Source organism: Columba livia, chromosome 5 (genome assembly GCF_036013475.1).
Source record: "Columba livia isolate bColLiv1 breed racing homer chromosome 5, bColLiv1.pat.W.v2, whole genome shotgun sequence".
Taxonomy (NCBI): Eukaryota; Metazoa; Chordata; class Aves; order Columbiformes; family Columbidae; genus Columba; species Columba livia.
In genome coordinates, this window is record NC_088606.1 from 51,642,407 (window position 1) to 51,666,182 (window position 23,776).

The 23,776-nt window shown below is 42.1% G+C and overlaps 1 protein-coding gene across 25 annotated transcripts in view; it reads left to right on the forward strand.

Moving 5' to 3' along the window:
- Nucleotides 1-23,776, forward strand: part of BRSK2 (BR serine/threonine kinase 2) — a 318,684-nt gene that overhangs the window by 224,948 nt on the left and 69,960 nt on the right. For all 25 annotated transcript variants that reach the window (XM_065065085.1, XM_065065095.1, XM_065065089.1 and 22 more), the window contains 3 exons: nucleotides 10,221-10,337; nucleotides 20,236-20,269; nucleotides 21,147-21,215. In XM_065065085.1, coding sequence (XP_064921157.1) covers nucleotides 10,221-10,337; nucleotides 20,236-20,269; nucleotides 21,147-21,215 — 220 coding nt within the window. The remainder of the gene's footprint in view (nucleotides 1-10,220; nucleotides 10,338-20,235; nucleotides 20,270-21,146; nucleotides 21,216-23,776) is intronic.

Genomic DNA, 23,776 nt, shown 5'->3' on the forward strand with positions numbered 1-23,776 from the left:
GGGCTGCGTTAAAAGAAGCATGGACGGCAGGTTGAGGGAGGTGTTTCACCCCTTATACTTCACTTTCATGAGATCCAACCTCGAGTACTGTGTCCAACTCTGGAGCCTCCAGCATAAGAGGGACATGGACCTGTTGGAGCAAGTCCAGAGGGCTGGAAGACCTCTCCTATGCAGGCAGGCTGAAAGACTTGGGGTTGTTCAACCTGGAGAAGAGAAGGCTCCGGGGAAACGTTATAGCAGCTGCTAGTTCCCTCAAGGGAACCTACAAGAAAGCTGGAGAGGGACTTTTTACAAGGGCATGTAGTGATGGGACAAGGCAAAGGGTAAATTGAAACTAGATATAAGGAAGAAATTCTTCACCATGAGGGTGGTGAGACACTGGAACAGGCTGCCTAGAGAAGTTGCAGATGCCACATCCATGGAATTGTTCAAGACCAGGTGGGATGGGGTTTTGAGCAACCTAGTCTAGTGGAAGGTGTCCCTGTTGGTGTCGGGGGGGTTGGAACTAGGTGATCTTTAAGGTCCTTTCCAACCCAAACCATTCTGTGATTCTGTGATTTTATGAAAATGAGTTCCTGAAGAAGCTTGGGACAATTATGAATACAGCAAAGTAATTTTATGGATTCCTTCAGTTTTTGGAAACCTGCTGGCTTTTGGCAACCTTCACTGAATCCCTTCTAGGCATTTGAGTCACTGTTGCTTTTAATTTCTTTTCCAGTAGGGAAGAATTTCCTTGATCTGACTGCTGTTGATACTCACTAAGTCCATCATATGATTTAACCATCAAGTGTGGTTTAACCTGTGCTTTCAGGTGGTGTTTTAAATTGGACCTGTTTCTCCTTCACCTTCAGCAAGTTTAGGTAATTTCAATTATGCTGAAATCAAGCTGTTATAATCAATCTGAGTACAGAGTTTCTGTATAGCTGCTGACCCATAACTGCCTGTTTATTTCTCAGAAATGCAACTCCTCACAGGTTGGCCGGGGGAGACCATATACATTATGTCTGCGTGGCTGCTTCTCTGTAGCCACAGAGAGCTGTAGATGCCCACCTTCAGGAGGCTGGGGGCCACTGATAGATTCTGCACTAGCTGGATTTGTGTAATCACTGTGTGGTTACTTCTGAATAACCATACGGTGATTTTCTGTACCGTTTTGTGCTGAGAGTTCACAAATCAGACATCCACAGCATAAACAGCCACAGCAAAAAAATGGATGCCTAAATATTTAGTTTGCTCTTAGACCCCCACCCTCTATATCTCTGACTCATTTCAACAGGAACTATTAATCTGAAAGATAGCCTATTTCTAATAAATGGAAAGGGAAATAAGAGCCTTTCTTGAGGGTATAATAAGGTGAGTATACTGTCAGCAGAAGAGGCAGTTCAAAGGTGGTAGATCTGGGTGAGAAGGTCCTCTGAGGACAATGCCTACCTGGCACAGGCAGGGTTACAAGAGTCAGAGAAATTCCCAGAGGAACTGAGAGCAGCTCGTGTACCCTAACTAGAGGATCTAAGCTTTTTCTCTTGGCAGAGACCTCTGACAAGTTTTATTCTGCAAATTCCACAATTTTCCTGCCTGCTAATCGACTGGGTTGAGTGATCATGACTTTCTTATAACGAGCATAATCCTTGGTAAGGTCATACAGCTGTTATTTTTTAAGTACACTGGGCAGCGTAATCACCAGTGGATTGCATACATACACATTTCTGTTCCCTGCTTGGCTTAACACTTACAGACCCAATCCAGGAAGACTCAAAAATGTTTAAGTACAACTGAAGAGAAATTATTTACTCTTCCAAATGAATATTCCAGAAAATTATGGATCTCCATTGGGATAGCAGTTTCTATGAAAGCATGCATATATACACATACATACTGGTCCTCTTGATATGGCCAACTTTAATAAACTGAGTGAGGATCATGGCGAGCCTGTCAGACAGACAAGAACCTCTGCAGTTTTAACAGCGTGTGGAAATTCCAAGGCAGAATGCATGTCTCTCTTGAGGAATCCATTTTCCTCTGTTAAACATATTGGACTGTGGGCAGTAGTCTTGTTTAGAAGTAAATCCCCTGTCTCCTTGCCAACTCCCACTCAAGTAGCATCTAGAGCTGAATAAGTTAGCAGTAAATCATAAGCTCCCCTTCCCTCCAGGTCTGAGATTGTATGGTCTGTGTTATATTAAATTCTGTGTTGTATTCTGGACAGTTATCATTAAAACCTTTTTGAAAATCAGAGCATACCTAAATGTATGTGTGTGTGTATGTGAGTATAAAAGTTAATGTGCTTTCCTAAGCAATGAAGCCTGACCTTGTCCTGTCATGGGGCAGTGAAATGACAAATCATCTCATCAGCCAGGTTATCCAGTTATGACCATATTGAAAAATGAAGGCTTCTACTTTGGTTAATAACTAAATGTGGGTGCCTCTAACCAACTGGCAGAATAGATTGATAGCCTGGTGTCTCAAGCCCCGTATCATTGTCCCGTCTTCTTTCTGAACCTCCCAAGACACTAAAATATCTGTGGCTTACTTTCACAGCAGTATGTAACCACATTCAGCTTTCATTGCTCAAAATGTATTGATGCACGAGGATTCCCAGATCAAAGAATCTGCAAGGAGGATTCCCCAATCCTCACGTCAGTAAAAGGCTTCTGCTGCTGCTTTGTGGAGAGATCACCTGTGTCCGAGAGTTGTTTTCAAGCAAGCAGCTCAGACAGGGAATCAGAATAGGCTTGGAGCTTGAGTCTATATGTTGTTTTAAGAAAGTATGAGCTTTCTGGTTTTGTTTTTATTTAATGGAAACAGTGGGGGAAGATTTGATGTAACTCACTCTGAGGTGCAATCATTTATGGGGTTTTGTGGTGTGGGGAAATTTTATAGGTAACCTACTGTAGGGCTGTCTAAGGACTTTTCTGTATACATAGCAGAGCGTGGTGAGAGGGACCCACAGGCAACCATGGGTGTGAACAGACAGCACTGTGCAGAGGTACTGCGTGGGAGCCTGCAAACAGTGTATCTGTGTTACCTTGCGGCTCTGCCTGAGCTAGCAAGCGGCGCGGTTAGCTCAGTGATGCAGCGTTATTGCTTCTGCTTCCAGCTCTTCCTCTGTGCCAGCTCCCAGGGCTTTGCACCGTGCTGCAGTGCCCAGAGCAGACTCGCTCAGCAGTGGTGCAAGAAATGGCAGAGGAGCCTGGGCTTCCTTGGACATCCGTGTAAGAAAGCTTTCTTTGGACATAACTGGTTTTTTTTTCCTAAGCTGCCATTCACCAAATGCTGGGTGTCTGCTCTCCTAAGTTCAGGGCCTTTAAGATGTCACAGCTGCGTGCCCCAAATCAATAGCCCCTTTCTAATATCCTGCCTCTATACTGTAGGAGAGCTCTCAGCCATTTCAGTGCCGGCTGTATTATCTGTTGGAAACAATGTAGGAGCACGTATGGGGGTAGGTTGCAAATCCTTGCTTTCCTTAGGAAGAGCCTCTTTTCTGTGGAGCGAGGGGATGCTGCAGTGCACTGGGGGTGGGAGCGGGTGGGGAGCTGGCAGGCGCCTCATTGGCTGGGCGTGACATCACCGGCAAGGGCCGGGATTGGCGGCGTGCGTATTTTATCTGTGTTGGGGTTTTGCTTTGGTCAAGCTCATATTTGGTGTTTGTATCTCACAAGCTGACAAATAAAAATATGATTACAGAAAATGCCCCATGGCAAACCTTATTATGGCTTCAGAGATAACAGATAATGCCAATTACTGCACAGGGCAGTGGTGACATTGAGAGGAAATCCCCTGCGGTAATGAGCAGCAAGATGATTATTTCATTTTATTTTTATTTTGGTTGGATTTCATTTTGTATTTTTTTTCCCAAGTATGCACAAGAGGGGACTAAGGCAGGTTCCTTATGAATATTGATAAATGACAATTATGAGGGCCCTTTCTCCTTTCATTGCCTGGGGCTGTGCCTGCTTGAGTACGCACAAGGCTCTTGCTGAAGTGTGTCTGTGTGTGCATGCGTAGGCATGGGATTGTGTGACTTAGAGGGCTGAGGAAATGAATAAGAGCTTTGTTTGACTTTGCCTTGTGTTCTTCCCGTTAGTGCGGGGGGAGGAAGACTCCTTATAAAATAATGCTTCAAGATTTCACAGCAGTTGTGCCAAAATCTCTGCTATATTCCTGCAGGCAGGAGCTGCAGAGCACTGTCAGTAAAGGAAGCATGCTTTCAGGGGAAAACCTGGGATGTCTTCAAGAAACAGAGAAAGCTGAAGAATGCCAAGGTTGCCATGTTCTGTCAGATAGTGCCACCCTCCTAGTGACTTCTGCTCTGTTTTGCTTCATTTATAAGGAGCATGCTATAGTCTTCTGCAGGGATGGTCTGTGGAACACTTAAGATTGCAGCAACTGGACAGTATGAAATGATAACTGAAGCCCTCCAAATGTGAAACCGGTCTAGAAATTGTGAAATTTCGTAAGATTGGTTTCTGGTTTTATTTTTTTTTTGGTCCTTGAGTCTCTAGGTTATCAAGTTTTCTTTCAGACCATTAGAAGTGAGGAATGTACTTTTTTGCCCTGTCGAGAGCTGAGATTCACCAATCATTGCCTGAATCCAGGAGATTCAGATCTGTGACTGAGACTCACTCCAAAACAGTGAGGGATTTTCAAATTTCCATTTTACAGGGAAATGGAGAAAACCCATCAGGTACGGTGGCTGCAGTGCCAAAGGTAAAGTTAACAGCTCAGATAAAGTCAGACAACATGTATTTTTGTAAGTTTACTTCTTTATACAAGCCACTGGAAACTCAAAAATGGCATAGTCTTATTGTAAGCATAACCAGGTAACATTCTCTGGCAAGTACAGCAGTGGTGATCAAACCTGACAGTCTGTTCTGTCTTTGAAATACGTGACTATTTTTTGAGGCAATGTTGTTAAGGGAGAGCAATATATTTTAATAAATCAGTGAAAATAATTGTTAAAAAGCAAGCAAGGTTTTATGCATGCAGTCCCTTTTCCAGGTCTCCTGATATGTTTATAGATGTTTTCCTTTTTCCTTGCTATAATTATATTTACTTGTTCTGCACAATTCTCTGAAAATTTGCTAAATTTGAGTATAGCCACAATGACTTTAAACAAAGATTCTTCTGTAGGTAGACTCAAGTTACACATTCAGATCTGATTTGCAGAAGCAAGAGAAAATAAGATGAAAAGCTTTTTCTGCTCAAGAAAATTAAAAATATTGCTTCTCATACTATCAATTATTACTGATGAATTATTTGCATCACATCAGGCACTTTTAAGAGGCATACTGAAGAAGAATTATTCTGTGGTCTGGCCCTTCTGGGAGTTTGGGGTCAGTAAGAAAAGCATTTGCAAAGTAGCCAACAATTTGATTAGTACAAATGACCTGCAACTACTGCAATTAGGAGGTTTCTTGGGTTAGAAATCTGTGACCTACAATGAGTTGTCATAGAAACTGATATGAACGTTTCAGCTCAAAAATCACTTTAAAATAATGGGATAGTTCATCATGTCGTGCCTGCTGACATAGCTCCTTTGAATCCAAGATCTGGAGTCTGTCACTACACCAAAAATCTTCTGCTAACCTTGGGTTACAGGGAGAGAATGTTTTACTTCTTTTTTTATGTTTGCTGCAATTGCCTGCAGTACAGATACAGGGATATTCCCAGAGTAGGAGGATGGACTAGAAAGGCAACGGAGGGAGCTAGAGGAGCTGTCTGAATAGCATCACTGCGAGCAAGCAGAAAGCATGGCACATGTGTAAGTGGGAAACTGGAACATGTTAATCAATATGTGTGCCTTTCATTTTCTATGCACCACCTCCAGCATCTGTGCCCATTTCCATAGGACCTCTCTCTGGACCCATTTTGTGCTTCAAGGGAATTGTAAAGCCTTTGTTGTAATCTGTAATAGAGGGATGCTGTGGAGAGTCTGACAGTGTGTGCTTCCACTGTCATGGCTTGTTTAATGGCTCCCTTTCGCTCACATGTTCTCCCTTCAAAAGCCTGCCAGTGCAGGCTCCTGGGACTAACTTCTTGTTCCTTTCTCTTGGCTGAGGAGCTCTGGGCAGCCTGTGGCCACTCTGAATGAGGCTTGCTCTGACTTCTTCTGCAGTGCTGCATTTCATATTCTTTCTCAACATATGGGGGGCTCAATAGGAGAGTTTGCTGTGTTTGTCACTAAAGAAGCTGCTTGCTTCTCTTCTGATTTTCCACCCACGTGATAAAGCCCCTACAGCTTTAAAGCCTTTAGAACAACAAAAGGGTAACGAGTCCTCTGTTCACCTGCAGAGAGAGGAGTTGATGCGGTCATATAAGACATGGAGAGTTAGAGAGATCAACTGGAATGAGACCAAATTAAATGCATTTACTCTGCAATGTTCCATTAATGCCAAGTAATTACCACATACAGTGGGATTTTCATTTTGTTTTGTTTTGTTTCATTTTGGCACAAGAGACTTCTTTCCAAATATGAATGCATGAGGCTGTCCAGGCTGCTGGGCTCTTAGGTAAATTATAACAAGCCTTCCCTATTCCCATATGTTCCTCTCCCTTCCCTCTGGCATTTGAAAAGCTGGCAATACAAAGATGGGAAATGCAAATGCAGAGAGGAAGGCTCATTCCCAGTGGCAGTGGTGCTGGTTCTGCCACTCTGGTGCAGATTCTTGGCCTGACTTCTATCTCCAGGATGCTTCTTCAGCAAATTCAAAGTGGTCCAAAGATGGATAGCAGAGGAACATTCCAGCCAGACTAAAATTTTCATTGGGGCATAAAATTCTCTTGTGTTTGAATGTGCAAGCACTGCCCAATCCCACTGGCATGTGAAAGGAATGCTGCTGCAGTACAAAGAAAATACCCAGGCTCTGCCATGAAATTCCTGTGCTAGCCATCCATACTGGGCACTAGGGCCATTTTGAAAGAGGGATGGAGAAGGGTCAGAGAGATGCAAAACTTCCGTATGACAGTTCTTGTATTTTAGGACCCAGGTAGCAATAAACTTAACAATTCTCAACAGAGTCCACACTCTCCTCAGTGGGCTATAGTGAAGAGCTGATACTTTTTCTTGGTTTATTTTAGTGAGCATCTGGAGGGCAAAAAAGAAAGAAAATCTTCAAGGTCTGTTGCCACTCCAGATTTCCTTTCACACATACTGTCCCAGTCCTGTGAATCCCCAGATCCCAACTTAAAATTTCAATTTCAATCCCAATTTCAAAATGCTCTCTGGGAGGTGGGTCAGGACCTCTGCCTAAAGACCTACATCAGCCCATGTAGATTGATCATTCATGGAACAGCATTGCACAGCACAGTGAGGAGAAGCTTACTCCACATTTGGAATGTGGATGATTGCACCCCCTTTTTCCTCTCTCTCTTGCAGTGGCTCTCTACAAAAAACCTGATTATATTTCCCACCTTATGGGAAACTCATTTTCCCACTTGATCCTGCTAAAATCCCAGGCCTAAAACTGTCTGTGTTGTGGAGTCCACCTGATGGAAAGGCAGAATGAAATGGGTAGAAAGAGACTTCTTTCCACCAGTAAATACTGTACTCATTTTCATTCTCCAGCATCCAGGCTGGGTAAACCCTTGTGGACATCCTGTGCTTAGGTCATGCTATGCCTTGAGCATTCCTTCAAGTTTTCTTCTCTCTCAAAAAAGTACACAATTTTAGGATAAGCAAAGAATTTCAGGTTTTAGGTACAAAAGACACATGTCAGCAGTATGCCTGGTATAGACTGAACATGTATGAATGATATCAGCCAGTGCACAAACAGCACAACAGGCGCAGGCAGCACCACCCTCAGCTTCTACACCGTGTATCTGTTCAGCAGTCAGCTAGGAGCAGTCACCCAGGCTGAAAAACAACCATAACCGCTGAAAAACTACATGCAGTAGAAGGACATGCACTCAGCCATAGCTGTGGGGAGGTTTCTGGTTTCACAGCATCAAACAAGCACTGTTCACTTCACAGGCAGCTGTTACTTGCCACTGACCCCTAGTCCTCAGACAGGAGTACTTCAGCGCATCTCCCCAGGTGGATGAGGTCTTCTCAGTACCCCATTAATGAAACCAGTTGCAAGATGAGAACTGTCCAGGATGTCTGCTGGAGGAAAGATTAAATCACACACTACTGTCTCATTAGTGTCTAGCTACCCTAGCTTGTGTTAGGACTGTGGGCTCTTCACTCCGTTTTACTGCTGGGGCTGGAGGATGTTCGGATTTGGCACATGTTGACAATCTTGCCTTTGTCGAGGACTGCTGTCCTTGGTGATTGCATCCAGGGGCTCTTTTCATGGCCATTAACCGGTCATTCACTGCCTCTAGGATGTTTCTTTGTCACTCATCTCCTGCTTTTCTGTCAAGTAGCTATTACTATCTTCATAGTTATTGTATGGCTAATAAGTCTTCTGTCTCCAGTTACCTCAAAATTTTTATTTCTATGAGAAAGATAGATTTGATAAAGCACCTTTGGCTTTGTCAGATGACAATATGTACATATTCTGAATCATGCTGCTCTTTTATCTACTGGATTGTTTGCCCATGGTTAACAAGGCCACTTTAACACACAGAGTTCGTCATCTTTATTCAAGATTGGAAACCAAATTTTATGCTTTTTAAAAAGTGAGGGGAAAGGAATCGTAGGACTCAGTGATAAGGGACATGACCAGTACCTGCTTTGAATATGTGCCATTTTGTTGAAAGTCTCCTTTGCAAGTATCTGTTACACTTTCCAGGTGTCCTATTACAGTGTGCTCTGGTTTTACATAGAATTCATCTGCATTATTTACAAATTGTCTCTAACTGATCATTCCAGACTTCTCTTCAGATTAGAGAAGATAATTTCCAAGACATTATCATGCCTCTCATGTTTCTATGAAAGGGTAGAGACTGACCTCCTCTAGAATGGTATGGAGATAGAATTACACTTGCATGAAGTGTGCTAGAGAAATGTTCTAAGAAGTGAAGAGGGAATGGCATGGAGATAAGGCTGCCTTCCATTACGGGTGTCACTGGGCTAGGATATCCTGACACTGGTTGTTTTGTGGAGTTCGGTTTCTGGTCGGGGTAACTGGTTTCAGTGAACCGTTGTTGTGAAAGGGTGTTGTTTGCCTGACACTCACACATGTTACCAGCTTGCCATTTCCAATGGGTTTGTGCACTGAGTGGCCACCGAAGCTGGTCGTTTTGCCTGCAAGGTTTAAGTACTTGTATTTGGAGCTTTTGTTAGCAAGACATCAAAGACTCATTTTGCCTACTCATAAGCAAAAACAATAAAAGAGCTGCTTCTTTAGTCTGCCTAAAGTGCTTCTCATCTCTGTGACTCTTCAAGAGTTGCAAATAAAAAGAAAAAAAAGCAAAGTTGTCACAAATTTTGTGCAAGATTTTTGTCTTTGGGTATAAAATCAAGTAAATGTAATAGTTGTACAAAAGGACTTGAATACTATGAAGCAGACACAGGTGCACAGTGGTGTTGGCTGAGGGTAACGGAGATTAGCAAATTAGTCAATGTATTAGACATTTGATTTAAAGTGGGAGTTTCCATCTTGAAGATCATGGCTGCCTGACTCTTCCATGTTGTCAAATAATGAGAGAATTCAATTTTGATGGAAAGGAGAGAATTCTTTATCTTCCTTCCTACTGCTGGCACCCTCAGTTATTAGCAGTGCTGGGCTGAAGGGATTTCTCCATCAGAGCTAATTACCCAAAATTAATTCAAAGCTATATGACTATGTAAACAACTCCTAATAGGGGCTTTTTGCAGTAGCATTTACACCGAGGATGTTTTATTCTTTAGATACCACTCATTTTGTTTCCTGTTGTTGACAGAATATACTGATGGTGTTGCCTCCTACCCTAAGGAGCTGGCATATGTTGGAGTATATCAGCCCTGAATCCAAGCTGAAATTCTCCCCTGACCTATTTCCCTCAGTCATTCCCTCAGATTGTGTTGGTATCACTGGAAGTTGAAGATGTTCATTTCCAGTCAGGGCACTTCAGGCTCCAGCCTTGCATTCATCAGGAGTGAGCATTTGGGATATAGTCAGGAGTAGTGCAAAGAGTGGGGCTGGGATATGTGTGTTCTCCTGCCTGGGACACACAAAAAAACCCCTAACATCAATTAATATATAATAGGTTGCAGGATATGCTGGATAAAGAACAAGTTTTGGAGTGGAAAAGCTGTCGTGGATAATTTAACTCACATTTTGATCTTCTCTTTACAGCCACAGGGACTTAAAACCAGAAAACCTACTTCTGGATGAAAAGAACAACATTCGGATAGCAGACTTCGGGATGGCATCGCTGCAGGTTGGGGACAGCTTGTTAGAAACCAGTTGCGGGTGAGTGTCTCAGAACATATTGCAAAAATCAGTGATAGATTCCAGACATAAAAGTTGTCAATAGTAAGAGTTTCAATAAAGACCTGCTGACTTACACCGTGCATTATTTCCCAGCAAGAAAATAAATTTATATGATGCAAGTAGTGTATAAGATAGCTAAACTAAGTTTTTTTAAGTGCTTCACAGTGGAAAGCAGGCCTCTCTAGGTGTCGCATGTGGACATAAAAATCAAGGCTTTCAGGTTTGGATGCATCTGCATATGTACTGGCCATATAGTTTTTGGGAACTGAAAGCAATGGTATTGGCTGTTTTATGAATAGGCTATAAAAATATTAGGGGGTGAAAAAAAACCCCAAATCTAGGAGTTCTGAAACGGAATTTGCATGTCCTGATTAGGCTGCCTGCTTGCAGCTCTTCCTGTTCATGCTCCACGATGCTTCGTTTCAGCTTACGTGCAGAATTGACAGGGAGTCAGCAGGGTCCTTTGCAATTAGAAGCAGGGCATGAATGCAGATACAAAGAGACTGGAGGAATATCAGAGGGGCGATCTAAAACCAATTCTGTGACAATACAGTTGCCAGCAAGGACTTCCTAGAAATTCCAGGGGAGACAGAAATAAGCCCGACAGCTGAGCAAAGCCCAGGTGCCTGGCCAGGGACAGAACATGCTCTCCAGGGGCAATGCCCTCTCATCACCATCACCTCTCGGGCCACCCCTGGACTGTGCCTCCCCGCTCCCCCCGTAGCTATGGCTCGATGCGGTGTTGACTATGCAGGGGCTGCCGCAGTGAGCTGTGGCAAGGGCAGCAGCTGCACTGAGCTGCTGCAACCTGGCACCGCTACGCCAGCTTTTAGCTGTGTCTGAATCTGTTATAACAGTGAGCTCAGCAACTGCAGTTGCAGACAGTACCAGCAGATTTCCAGCTCCTCATGTACAGACCTGCTCTTCCTGGCCTTTGGTTGTGTGAATATGATGACTCTAGCCCAGCCCCATGCTCAGCTGGTTACAGTCCACGTTTATTCTGTCTGTGCTCTGAGCCAAGGCAATTCAGGGTAGGTATGGAACCATCGTGGTTCCCCGTACAACCCAGCCACTGCCTGTTAGTACTGAGCTGTACAGCTCTGCTTTTCAAGTCAGGAATAATGGATAGCAAAATTATTTGAAGTTCAGGGTATGATTGAATGCTGGTTGATGAGTTCACTGAGACCTACCCGTTCCTTCCTGTCCATGTCAAGTCAAGATTTGACCTCTTAACGGCACAGATGAAAAGCAAGGAGCTATGAGTCTGTTGCTTGCAGCTGCTGGCAAACCTCCCCTCTAGATTAGGAAATGAAGTCCTCCCTGCAGTTACCATAAAGCCTCTAGACTCTTTAAGATAAAATTTATCCCCTCCTGTCCCTGAAAAAAAACAGAGGAAGTATAAAAAACAACCCAGTCTCACATTGCCCCATAGGATTTTTCAAACTCCTCAGGAACCTCTCAGTCGGGTTCTGTTCTTGTTAGCTCTGGGCTCTATCATCCAGGTCTAGAGTCTCAAAGGCAGACTTGCTTTCCATAAGTTGTGCTGGAATTCAAACCTTCATGCTGCAAGCAGAGCCAGCCCCCATATTGTGGCCTTAAAACACACTAATAAAGAAATCAATGGAACGGAAGAGACATGCCTGTAATAAACAGAACACAGCAGCAACACTATGATCTCCTGCCTTGCAGATGCATTTTAAGTGTGGTGCCAATCACTAGACCTCCATGTGAGCTATTACACCACTTCATTAATTCTCCTGGCATGGAGCCCAGCATGGCTGGTACTGGTGTCTTGTGATCTCTCTGGTTTGGAGGGTGAAAGGAGGAAGGAAGGAATATATAACATTATGCCACACTGTTCACAGAGAAAGGCTCAGTTATGACTCCCTTTTCCTCAGAGCACACACCGTAACCAACATTAGAGCTTTTCAAGTCAACAGTTTAACTACCCTTGTAGTTGGTACTTTCAGCCAACATAAAAAGGAAGAAAACAGAGTGAATCATGGCTGAGATACTGAGCTTTAATGAGATGCTCCTCCATGCACCCAGAAGTTAATTTCCAGAATGGTTTTATCTGTGCTGTGAACACTGATAATGAGATGAAACTGTAACATTTCCACTGACAGTCAGGCAAGGAGTCTCCAGGTATTTCTGTCAGCCAGAGTGGGAGGATCAGATGGGGTTGAGCCGTGTGATGCAGCTAACTTTGTCAGTACAGCAGAGCAGTTAGAGTGCAGTCAAAAGTTCTTTGCCTTCACAAGTGAACTACTAAATTTAGTCCAAAGTTTGGGTAAGCTTTAGGTCACCACAGAGCCTTGACTGGCCTCATGAACATAAATATGTAGCCTGACGTATGCTGTATTGCATACCTCCAAGTCTGCGCTTTCTGGGAGCTACTACTTAGATGTGCATGCTTTTCTGTCGTACTGGTGGCCACCTGGACAAAAAAATAATAGTTCAATCTATTTGTGTTTATGTAAGAGAAGGAGGTAAGGATGGAACTTCTGTTTCATTGACATAATTTGTCACTGACAGACTGCACATTGGGCCTTGATTGTAATGAATTCCCATTACTAGAAACGTATTTTACGCAGATGCTGTGTGTACACAACACAGGGGAATAAGCCGTAGTTTTAAACTATGAAGGAGCTGTTTGTAGGGTCTGCAGGAATAATTCTGCTTATTGTAGAAATTTCACAGCAAGACAGTCTCATGGAGAGATGGTCCTCAAAATGCCAAAGTAACACAGTAAGTCTCTGCATTCCTCCGGGAGCAGGGGAGGTTTGTGAGCAAACAGCAGACAGGGGAGGAAGCAGAAGATGTGATAGGATGCTGCTTATGTTATTTCAGATCTCTTCGTCTCTTCCTTCTCTTTACCCAGCCAAGCAATGGTATGCAGAGACTTTCCCTGTCTCTTTTCACAGCGATTCTTCCCAGCATGCAGCCTTGCAGTGTTTCAGAGTGGTAGATACTGTCCAATCCATCCTGAATTGTCACTAGTAAAGAAGAGTGAGTGTCTCATGGTTAAACCTCAGGACTGAGACCCAGCTGATCTGAGCTTGATTTCTGTCTCTACTGAAGGTATTCAGGGTGGTCTTGGACAAGATGCATTACATTTCTCTGCCTCAGTTCTCCATCTTGGCAAGTCATTGCAGTGCCCAGGTTGCTCTGAACATAAATTGCAGTGTGTCAGAGTCTTGGAAAAGTAGGAAGGGTTGGAGCATTCCCTGGACCTTGTTCTCTTTTCTTGAATTAAGAAGGCTTATGGCTAAAATGAAGGATGGACAGAGAATACTATTGAGATACAATTCTTCGGAGTTTGTAAAAATCTTTCCTAATTCCCCATTGCTCCTTACAGAAACCTGGCAAAGTAAAATTTTTGCCATTTCCTCACTTTGTTTCACTCATCGCAGCTTCGAAACACCAAGTCCTGCTGAATGCAGATTGCTCCAAGCTGCCATGTGACTAAGAACCCACAGCAATCTAGTCCCTGTGCTGCCTGCCCCCAAATCTCTCTATCCCAACCAAGAGCTAGGACAGAGCTGACTTGTAAAAGTAGCTCACTCCAGCACCAGACCCAGTCTCTCGGAGGCAATGGGTGTGGAGACTGACACCCCTGCTGACAGCCCCACAATTCAATGACTGCAACAGTTCCCCCATGTTGGTGTCTCCATTGGGAGCTCCTGGCCTGATCCAGAAAGCTGTGTACATGTTGGAAGAGTGACGCTGATTAAATTATTGAGAGTGAGAAGAAAGCTTTGTGCCTGTTGATGGCATAATGGAGGAAAACAGCAACTTCCAGCCCCAACACAGTCAATTCCTCTGCTCTCAGCTCTCCCGAGCAATTCCTAGCAACACTTTGCAGACCCACAGATTTGCTGAATCTATTAAAAACCCAAACCAAAACAAAAACAAAAGCCACAACCAAATCAAAACAAAAGCATGTATTCTCATTAGGACTGATTACTGTCTCTTTTTGAGCTCAGAGTATTTATAACAACCAATGCACTGTGTCTTTGTTAGAAATGCTAGCAGAGATCATCTAGCTCCTGGTTCCCTTACATCTGTATTTGGTGTATCATCACACCTGTGATGAGCAGGCAATTCAGAAGAGTGATATTCAGTTGCCATACATCTCAGTGTCCCAAGCACCATTTCTGATTTTAGTGACAAGACATGATGTCGCACATATTCTTTCTCCTTTGTAATAAATCTGTGCATGTTGTCTAAAATATATGCAAGTATCCTATATCCAGTTATTGTTAGGGTTACAAATTTAGACTCTTAAAATTGAAATGCCAGAATCAGTACTTTTTACCACATCTCATCAAGTGCTTTCATTCCCAGCACTCCATTCCCATCTCCTTCCCTGATCTGCACTCTAGCCTTGCTGAATTCTCCACGTCACTTCTGCTCCATATTTGGCCCCAAATCACAGATCCTCTTCTCTTTTCAACTAGGTTCCAGCTCTAGTTTCCCCTACCTGTTTGTCTCAGTCAGTTGCTGTCAGTCCTGTGTCTATTTCCTGTTGATTTTGCACTCACTTTGTTTTAAAGTTTGGTACCTTGTGACAACCCCAGCCATAGCAGCTCATAGTTTCTGGTTCAGGTAGAAAAATTGTTCTGTGGAGTGTTACCAGTGCAGGTAGAATTTTAATTCTGATGCTCTACACCAGGAGTGTCAAACTCATTTTCACCAGGGACCACATCAGAATTGCAGTTGCCTTCAAAGGGCCAAATGTAACTTTAGGACTGTACAAATGTAACGACTCCTACCTTGTACAGTCCTAAAGTTATATCCGGCTCTTTGAAGGCAATCGCAAGTCTGATGTGGCCCCTGGTGAAAATGAGTTTTACACCCCTGCTCTAGAGAGTTACTGCTAGTAAATGGAAACTGCAGTTTTCTAGTCGCAGATTGAGTAAATTTATCTAGAGAATACAAACAAATATTCAAGTTTTTCTTTTGAAGTTGAGGATACTAAACATTTTCCTTTTTTTTATGGGAAAAAAAAACATTTAATTTAGATTAGACTTAAAGGAAATGTTTCAGCCCATACACAACATGCATGCACACACAAAGATGAAACCAGTGTGACACAGATGAAATGCATGGAAAATTGTTGTTAGATTAACAATCATAGGGAGCTTAAAGTGAGAATTGTAAAGGGAAATATCAGACAACTTAAGAACCATTAATTCTACCCTTGCTTATAACACATCCTAAGTTATGTTGAAAGAGCTTTAAGTCTGCAAAATCAAGCACTGAGAATTTAAAACGTGCTGCTCTTCAGATTGTAAGTATAACATTAACTTAGCTCATGCACATTAGGATGTGGCCGTTAATTATGAGCATGTACATGTTTTTTTGAACAAATCTTTTCCTCATTTGGTGTTTGGATGGTGTTGATTTTTAATCATCATTTGTTTTATGGATCCATTCATAATTTCTGCTCGCTGCATTCAAGTTTTGCTGTGAATGCTAGGTAGGATTTTCATCATAGTATCTTAAGTTTGCAAATATGAATTACACTGTTTTCATATTACATTTGTAACATTGGTCTGGTTATCTCCATTTATATGAGGACACATGATTCTGCAAAATGAAACTCAAAATTGTCAGCCAGTTTTGAGTGTGCAGGTGGGTACTCTGGGGCCTAATATCTCAGAATACTCGGTGCTTGATTACAGCCCTTTACTTGGACAGCAGAATGCCTACTGGCTTCAGCTGCTACTCCACGTGCTTAGAGATACTGTAAATCAAACTTCGGATGTGTCACACTGTGATTTTGAAAACTAGGGGACCTGCAACTCATAATTACCTGTGAACGTCTCAGTTTAAGGCACCTGTTCCTTTTCTTGCACAGAAGGATTCTGTGGCAAGGGCAGAGAGAGAGTTTGATTCTCGAGTGTGTCAAGCAGCTGCCTCTAGCACGGGCTTTTTCCTTCAGGACACTAAACTTCCCTCACATTGCTACAGACTTTCCAACTTCGGCCGCAAGTAAAACAGAGGTGTTGGGACAGCAACTAATGCACTGCCTCACCATGACTTTCCTGCAGAGTACTGTATAGCCTCTTCAAGCTTTATTTTAGCAATCCTTAGTGTTTTAGTGCTTAACTTTGCAACCTTTATGTCCTTTTAATACAGGGTTCCGTTTATTTTTTAAATTAAGATCTCTTAAAGGTTTGAAGTCTTAATAATTTGAACTGATATAGTAATTAAGGAACTGATTTGCAGATTCTCCCAAAAATGTAATTGTGCTTGAGGAGTAAACAGATGTAAGATGGTTGAGGGCTAGATGCTGAGTTAAATGACAAATGTTAAAGCTTTAATGGCAAAATAGTGCTCAGCCTTAACTACAGCTGCTTACCTTAATTACAGCCTTACCTAAAGCTACTGCCTTCACTGCAGCCTTAACTGCTGCTGCTGGAACCATTTCTTCAGTCTCTGCTGGTCTTACTTTTCTGTGTGATCTGTGGCTGTCGCTTTCTCCACTCAGGATGCTCTAGCATATGTCCTTCCCCTGAAGAATTCCCTTTATCTATTTTGCTACTCCTCTGACATTCCCCTTCATCTCAGCCCTTTGCTTACCCAGCACGGGGGAAAGCATAAGCAACCTTTTGCGCTGATGCGTAGCTTTCTGTCTCTGAAATCCTGCTCGGAGATGGTGGTTAACAGGAGGGGAAGAAGGGGCTCTACCCCCTGAGCAACAGCAAGACCAGCTAGACAGGGAAAGACTTCAGTGCACCTGTACCACCTCCTGGATCAGGCTAACTTCATGCATAAGAAAAACAGAGGAAAGGGGACTTCTTGTTCCTCCCTTTCTGCAGAAACTCTGCCTCTAGCTGTGAGGCCTAAAGAATGGCACCCAGATAAGCTTTTCTTCTTCCCCAAATAATACAATCTTAAGGCACGGGACCAAAGGACCCAGGCATGGATGCTCATCTTTGATGGGACCTGGAAACCCATCAGGCAGTGTAACAGATGATTTGTCACACTGTGGAGTAGGATCACACAGCTTTTCCTCTGCTTCTTGATCAACCAACTGCTTCTCTAGAAAAGCAGTCACTGTATATTCCCAGATAAACCACACATAAGCAGTTGATTTGTGTGTGCACAGTGCAGGTGTCTCTTACATAATGAGACCTGTAGGTCACAGGCACATCATATCTGCACTGAAGATATGGCTGTGGTTGTCTCAGATCTACTGTAGCTGCGCTGTATCTTGATGTGCACAAATCAAGAACTACTTTCTAGTTTCTCAGATGAAATTCAGGATAGATACATCAAGGATATATATGTTTATTTCTGAATGCCAGACTTACCTGTTCAGGGCTGTCCTGGATTTCACCAGTGGACTCTGGCTTATTTCCTCTAGTCAGAATTCCATGTAGATGCTTTGCTAAGGTCCCCCAAGGTCCTTAAGATTACTGAATTCTGGAGTCATGGCTGTGAATGACCATTCAGGGAGCCCTTCCTGCCCACGCAGACTAGCCTGGGAAAATCCACACCACCCTTGAAATAAACACTGCCAACATTGGTGCTTTTTTTGCAGCAGTACCCGCAGGCAGCAACTGCTTCTTGATCTTGCCGAGTGACATACTTACTTGTTATCATGGGCAGATTGTGACTTTTGCTGCACAGAGATGTAGGTGAACTATGAGGAGATAGCCTAGGGGAAGAGGCAGGAAATGTTGCTCTTGACACACATGTATTGAGTAGTTACTGATAAAAGCCAAAGAAATATTCATTACTCTGTAGAAAGATAAATAGATTTTTAATGAAATTCGAGTTTTCTCTTTAAAGCAGTTGAAGTTGCTCTGTGAATGGCAGCATGGAAGTGAGTTTTCTATGGATTCTGGCTGGCCAGAGGACCTGATTTAGAGCTGTTAGCCAAGATAATGCTGCAGATATCTAGCGAGTGTTTGCTGGCAAGAATTCAGAGTGGCTATGTCAGAAAACTGTGCTCTCTGAGCAGTTGCAGTGCAGCTGTTGAGTGATAAAATCAATCCACCTCGTTCAAAAGATTCATTATGGCATTTTCTCCACCCATTCTCCTAGTTTTTAGCACAATTTCAGTGGTGCCTTGTAAAACATCTAGCAGACTTCGCTGCACTCCATCTGACTTCAAAATGTAAATTCTTTAAGTGTATTTGCTAGTAGGTACATAAATAGGTGGTATGTACCTATGCTGCGAGTCCCCCAAATCAGCCCCTGCTTAGTCAAGAAGCAACAATTTTATTAATATTACTGACTGTTTATGCTTTATTTCATCATAGTTGCTGTTACGCTCTTCATTTCTATAGAAGCTTTCGCCTTAAAAGGTTAAAACTTAATTCAAATCCCAGTGAATTCAGTCATACAAACTTTTGTGAGATACAAAAGCTGTAGACTCAAAAGAGTAGACTCATGGAGAGGTTCTGGTCACCTTTTTCCAACTGGCCAGCTGCAGCTTTTAAAAACATTAGATAACCTTGTCCATATCCTTATGGCTGCCAGTGACAGGACCGCCAAGGGAGCCCACATAATCTTTCCTACCCACTAGGCACAAGTCTAGTCTTTTTGGTCTCCCAAGGGCCAACTCCAGCCAGCTTGCTGAGGAAAGGCTCTGATTTTCATTATTTGTTTTGACTCTCAAATGAGGTTTTTAAAATCCAGTCTAAATTAGGACACTTGGGATCACTACTGAGCAGATAGACCTGGTTAGAGTACCTGTGACAACATCTTAAATGGAGGAATGGGGGTTATTAAATATAGTACTAAAGTTCTGAATTCTACCTTTCCTAAAATTTGTGAGGAATCAACTGCATTTTTCTCCCTTGCTTAAGTTTTGCTGCCAAGGTAGCTGCAGTCCCAAGTGTACCCTATATTCATTATCATGGTCTGCCAAAGGCTGTGATACCAAATCAGAGCATTGCACATGCACATGATGATATTTTGCCATGAGATAAGTGTAGTGTATATGGAAATTCAGTTAATGGACTGTCTCAGTGGGCATTAATGTAGCATCCTAGCATAAAGCTAACCTCACCTCACTGTGTCACTGTTTTGCTCATTATTTTGTGAGACAGGTATTGCCCAGCCATGATTGTGTTTGTCACAAGAAACAAATGCACAAATGAAGACAGGCTCAGGGGCTGCTGGGAGGTGTCAGTATAAACAATGGCATGATTTGCACACTGGTCTCAGACAGTTTGCATCCCTTTTACTTGTCAAGTTACTTTAATGATGGCTATAAAATAAATAGCTGTGGCTATAATCTTTAGGAATTAAAATGATTACCTGGCAAGTTGAAGTAATTAACTATTCTCAGCCAGGAATCAAACAGGAGATATATGGGTAGAAGGATGTGAAAAGAATATATTAACTCAGTAGGTAATAGTACTATTGTCCATACTTTTTAGTTTTTTAAAAGAAAAAAAATTGCATGTTGAAATAATGTACGGTCAGTTTTTATGACTGCTAGAGCAACTGAGAGCAATCTTAGCAGAAAAAATGCAAGACGTGGTATAGGGCTGCATGTGTTTGTCTGTTTTCTTCTAAAGGTTATCAAGTGTGCGCCTTCCTTCTAATTAGATACAAGGCCAAATTGAAGGGTGGGATTACAGGGCTGGAATTCTACATAGTCACAGAATGTACCTCCTCTTCTCTTCCTTCCTCACTTTTGAGAAATTCATAGTAGGGCCACAGAATTTTGAACTATGCTAGCTCTTTACCATTAATTTCCTGGAAATGTGTTCCCACTGAAGTGACAAAAAAAGTGCTGGTTTTGGACACTTGCATTCTGTGGAATCATGATTTTGTGAAACAAAGTGGAAATGCACATAGTCCATAAATACCAGGCTGTTACATGCTCATTTGATTGTATTTTGTGTTCCAGATCACCACATTATGCTTGCCCTGAAGTAATCCGGGTAAGTTGGTTAACATTAGAGTGTATAAATATATTTTTTAAAGTGTCACTTGTTGCAAATATGCTCACAAACCCTCTGTACAGGAAATCTGTCCAAGGCATTGGAAAAGACACAAAGAACATAGCTACAGTTTTGTTTGGCTCAGCCCTGAGTCAAGCCGCATCAACTCTATGAGGGAAATGATCGTGTGTTATTGTCACAGTACCCTTTGTGCCACATGATCAGACAGAAATACAGTAGCCTCGTTTAACTTGATCTTCCCACCCAGGGGATGCAGTCCCATACACTTTCCTGTCTCTGATGTAGCTGTCATCTAAGCAGAAGAACCGGAGTTGGCTGTCAGTAGTGCTGGTCTCCATTAAATGATACAAACCATCCTTTCCCTGTAGTCTCCCTTTGTCCTCTGAAAATAAGTATCCAAGATTTCAGTGGCCAAGATCCCCCTCTTTTAAAGCATAGCTATGATGTAAAGACAAGTGGGAAGTGTACAGAAGAGACCGTCCAGACAATACTCTGAGTTTGCAAATGATGTGCCTGGTGACAAGCTACCTGAAGAACCAGGAAGATAAAAACACCTGCTTGATATCTTTATTGCAGCTCTGACACTGTGAAAGTGCCAGATCTAATCATTTGTGAGTTGTCAGCCATTCCTGCCCTGCTCCCTACTTCTGGGCCCATTCTTACAGATCCCAGAGAAGGCTGTAAACTGATGTTCATAAAAATTCAATTAATGGGCAGTGTCATGGCCTCCTGGTTGGGAAGCAGGTGGCTGAACTGAAATATGGGATTTCCCATTTTTCCCTCTCTTGTTCTTCAAGGATAATTAATACATTTACTGGTGAGCAGTGTTTTGAACTTCTATGTCATTGCTGCACAGGGAGAAAAATATGATGGAAGGAAAGCAGACGTCTGGAGCTGTGGAGTCATTTTATTTGCGTTGCTAGTGGTGAGTCATCTTCCTTGTGCTGTCCTTTAAAAAGAAAAGAAAAATCCGAAAATGCTTCGGTATGTAATGGTGATTCTATTGACATCATGTACAGATGGGTTTTTTTTAGTTCCCCTATTTTTGTATCTCTCAGTTGCATCCTTTACTCTTATTTCTACATCAGTCCCAAAGGAAAAGCATGAGGAATATTTCACTGCTTCTTTGAAATGCTGCTGCCCTTCACAGGAGAGCATAGACAAGCATCAAAAACTTGTCTCCATAAATGCTCATTGCTGCCTTGCAATGTTGCAGCACATCTTTTAATCTGGAAAGGATGTGCAGGGTTACAGCTCCATGATACACAGAGTGTCAAATACATTGTCCTTCACAGGATAAAAACATGGCTAAGTTTGGAAAGAGTTCGATTTTTCTGCTGTATGTATATATGTTTTTCAGTAGGTACATGCGTACATTAACTGCAGTGTTTTATCAAGAGAAGATTTGAGTGCAACAATTTTGTTTCATGCAAGTATTGAGTTACATTCTAATTTGGTACTCTTAGGAATATAAAGCTGAACCAGTAGTACAAAGTTTAAATTGGTTTCCATCTGGCTCAGTAATACTTTCTTTAGTATTCAAGATGTGATATCTTGTAACTTACACTTCCTTAGATCAAAGTTTCAGTTCTCTGTGGAGTTTATTCTGATTTGCAGTGGTAATGTAATGCTCCTGAACATACAACAATTGGATATCCAGCTGAAGGAAGATAAGCTTGGCATTTGTTATCAGTTTCCATAGTATAGTATAGGAGAATATGGTTTATGATTATATAAGCATACATGATGTGCAGATTGAATCATGTATATGAGAATAGATTTTATGTGCATGTTAAGTTTTTTATATCTAGAATGGTTCAGATAATGTGTTCTATTTTGACAAAAGCACTTGTACACTGTACAATCAGAGATAGATTCTGCATATTGTTTTTGTTTAAAATACTTGAAAAACTGAAAATATTTTTGTTTAAAAAAGTATGCCGATAACTTTTAATGGCCCAAATCAATATACCTTGAAGTGATCTCAGTGTAATGCTTTAATTCACCTTAATCGATCTTACTATTTTTTTCTTTTTAGTCATTACAATTCACTGACATTTTTTAAGTTTTTCAGTTTGTATCTTGATGTTGCAAGGGAAAAAATTTAACTTTCTCACTGGATAGCACCTGGTCATCTATTGCTTCTGAGCAGCTATTTTCATGGCTGATAAAACATAACTGTATAATGAGTTCTTAATAGAACTTCTTGAATTTGTAAGAATAAATGAGAGAATGTTTCAAAATGGTTAGGATTTGTAGGAATGGACTTCTCATTTTCAGGGGGATTCTCTGCCAAGGTTTGGTGTCTCTCTGTTGCTACATGTTCATCTGTTCCTACGTATATACATGAGGCTGCAGAATGATTGAAATGAGTCTATTATTGACAGATGGTGCAGAGCTCTCCAGTTAATTGTATCAGGACAAATCCTACAAAAACTCTCAAGCTATAATAGCAGGTGGTAGTGACAAAAGAGCTGTAGTTGTTACGTTTGGGAAATGCCACAAAGCAGCCTTGCTGACTTCATTGGGGCTTAAATTGTGTTAGCCAAAGTACTGAACTATCAGAGGTGATTTTCCTTTAAGTCTGGAAGGTTTAAGAAAGAAGTAGGTAACTCGGGAGATTGGTTGCAGAAGACAGGGAAGCTCTCTCTTCAAGGCTGCTTGAATGAACAAGCAACAGTAAATAGCACCCAGTAGCACTTGCTGTCCAGCTTTCTGAGGCTGCTGTAGATGGAGATGTTGGTTGCTGCAAACCATGGACACAGAGTTGCTTGTACAGATGCAGTACTCACTGTAGTAAGAGCAGTGCCAAAATTGACAACTTAAAAGATTCATTATCACAGCAGCTGACAGCTTGGAGCTTCCCACCAACCGTCTTGGAAATCAAGGCAGCTCAGCACCTACTAGAATTAGGCAGTGAAAGAAGGAAGTGAGAATATCTAGGAAGGTGCAGACTTGCTATAAAAGCTTCAGTTGGTGGAGTTACATCCTAAAGATTTCAACTTTTTTTCCGTTTTGTCCTTGCAGCTAGGGTAGGTCTTTTGCAGTTTTTTGTAGCAAGCTGATGATCTATTCAAAATGTAATTTCAGCTAAAAAAACTTGAAGCCATTCATATAAGTGAGTTACAGTAGGGAAGCAATAGGAACTGATGACCTGACCACAGCATGGGAACCGGATAGAGTATATTAAACAGGTAGAATGTCTGCTGCTTCTAAAGGCCAGTGTTGCGGCTGTACCATTTCACTGCTCCATCAGAAAGAGGATGTTCTTTACTGAAAGACTCTGAAATGCTGTTCACCTCCTTTTCAATGTCTGCAGTAAATGTGTCTCAGGAAGATTAAAAATAAGAGACGGTAAACATTGCTGCTGTGAAAGTATGCCCAGGAGGAATACCAGCAGATCAAACACTTGAGCTGAACTTAAGTGAATCCATGCATCTTTGGTGAATTTGCCTGGAAAGGCAATTTCATATTTTGTATTATGTT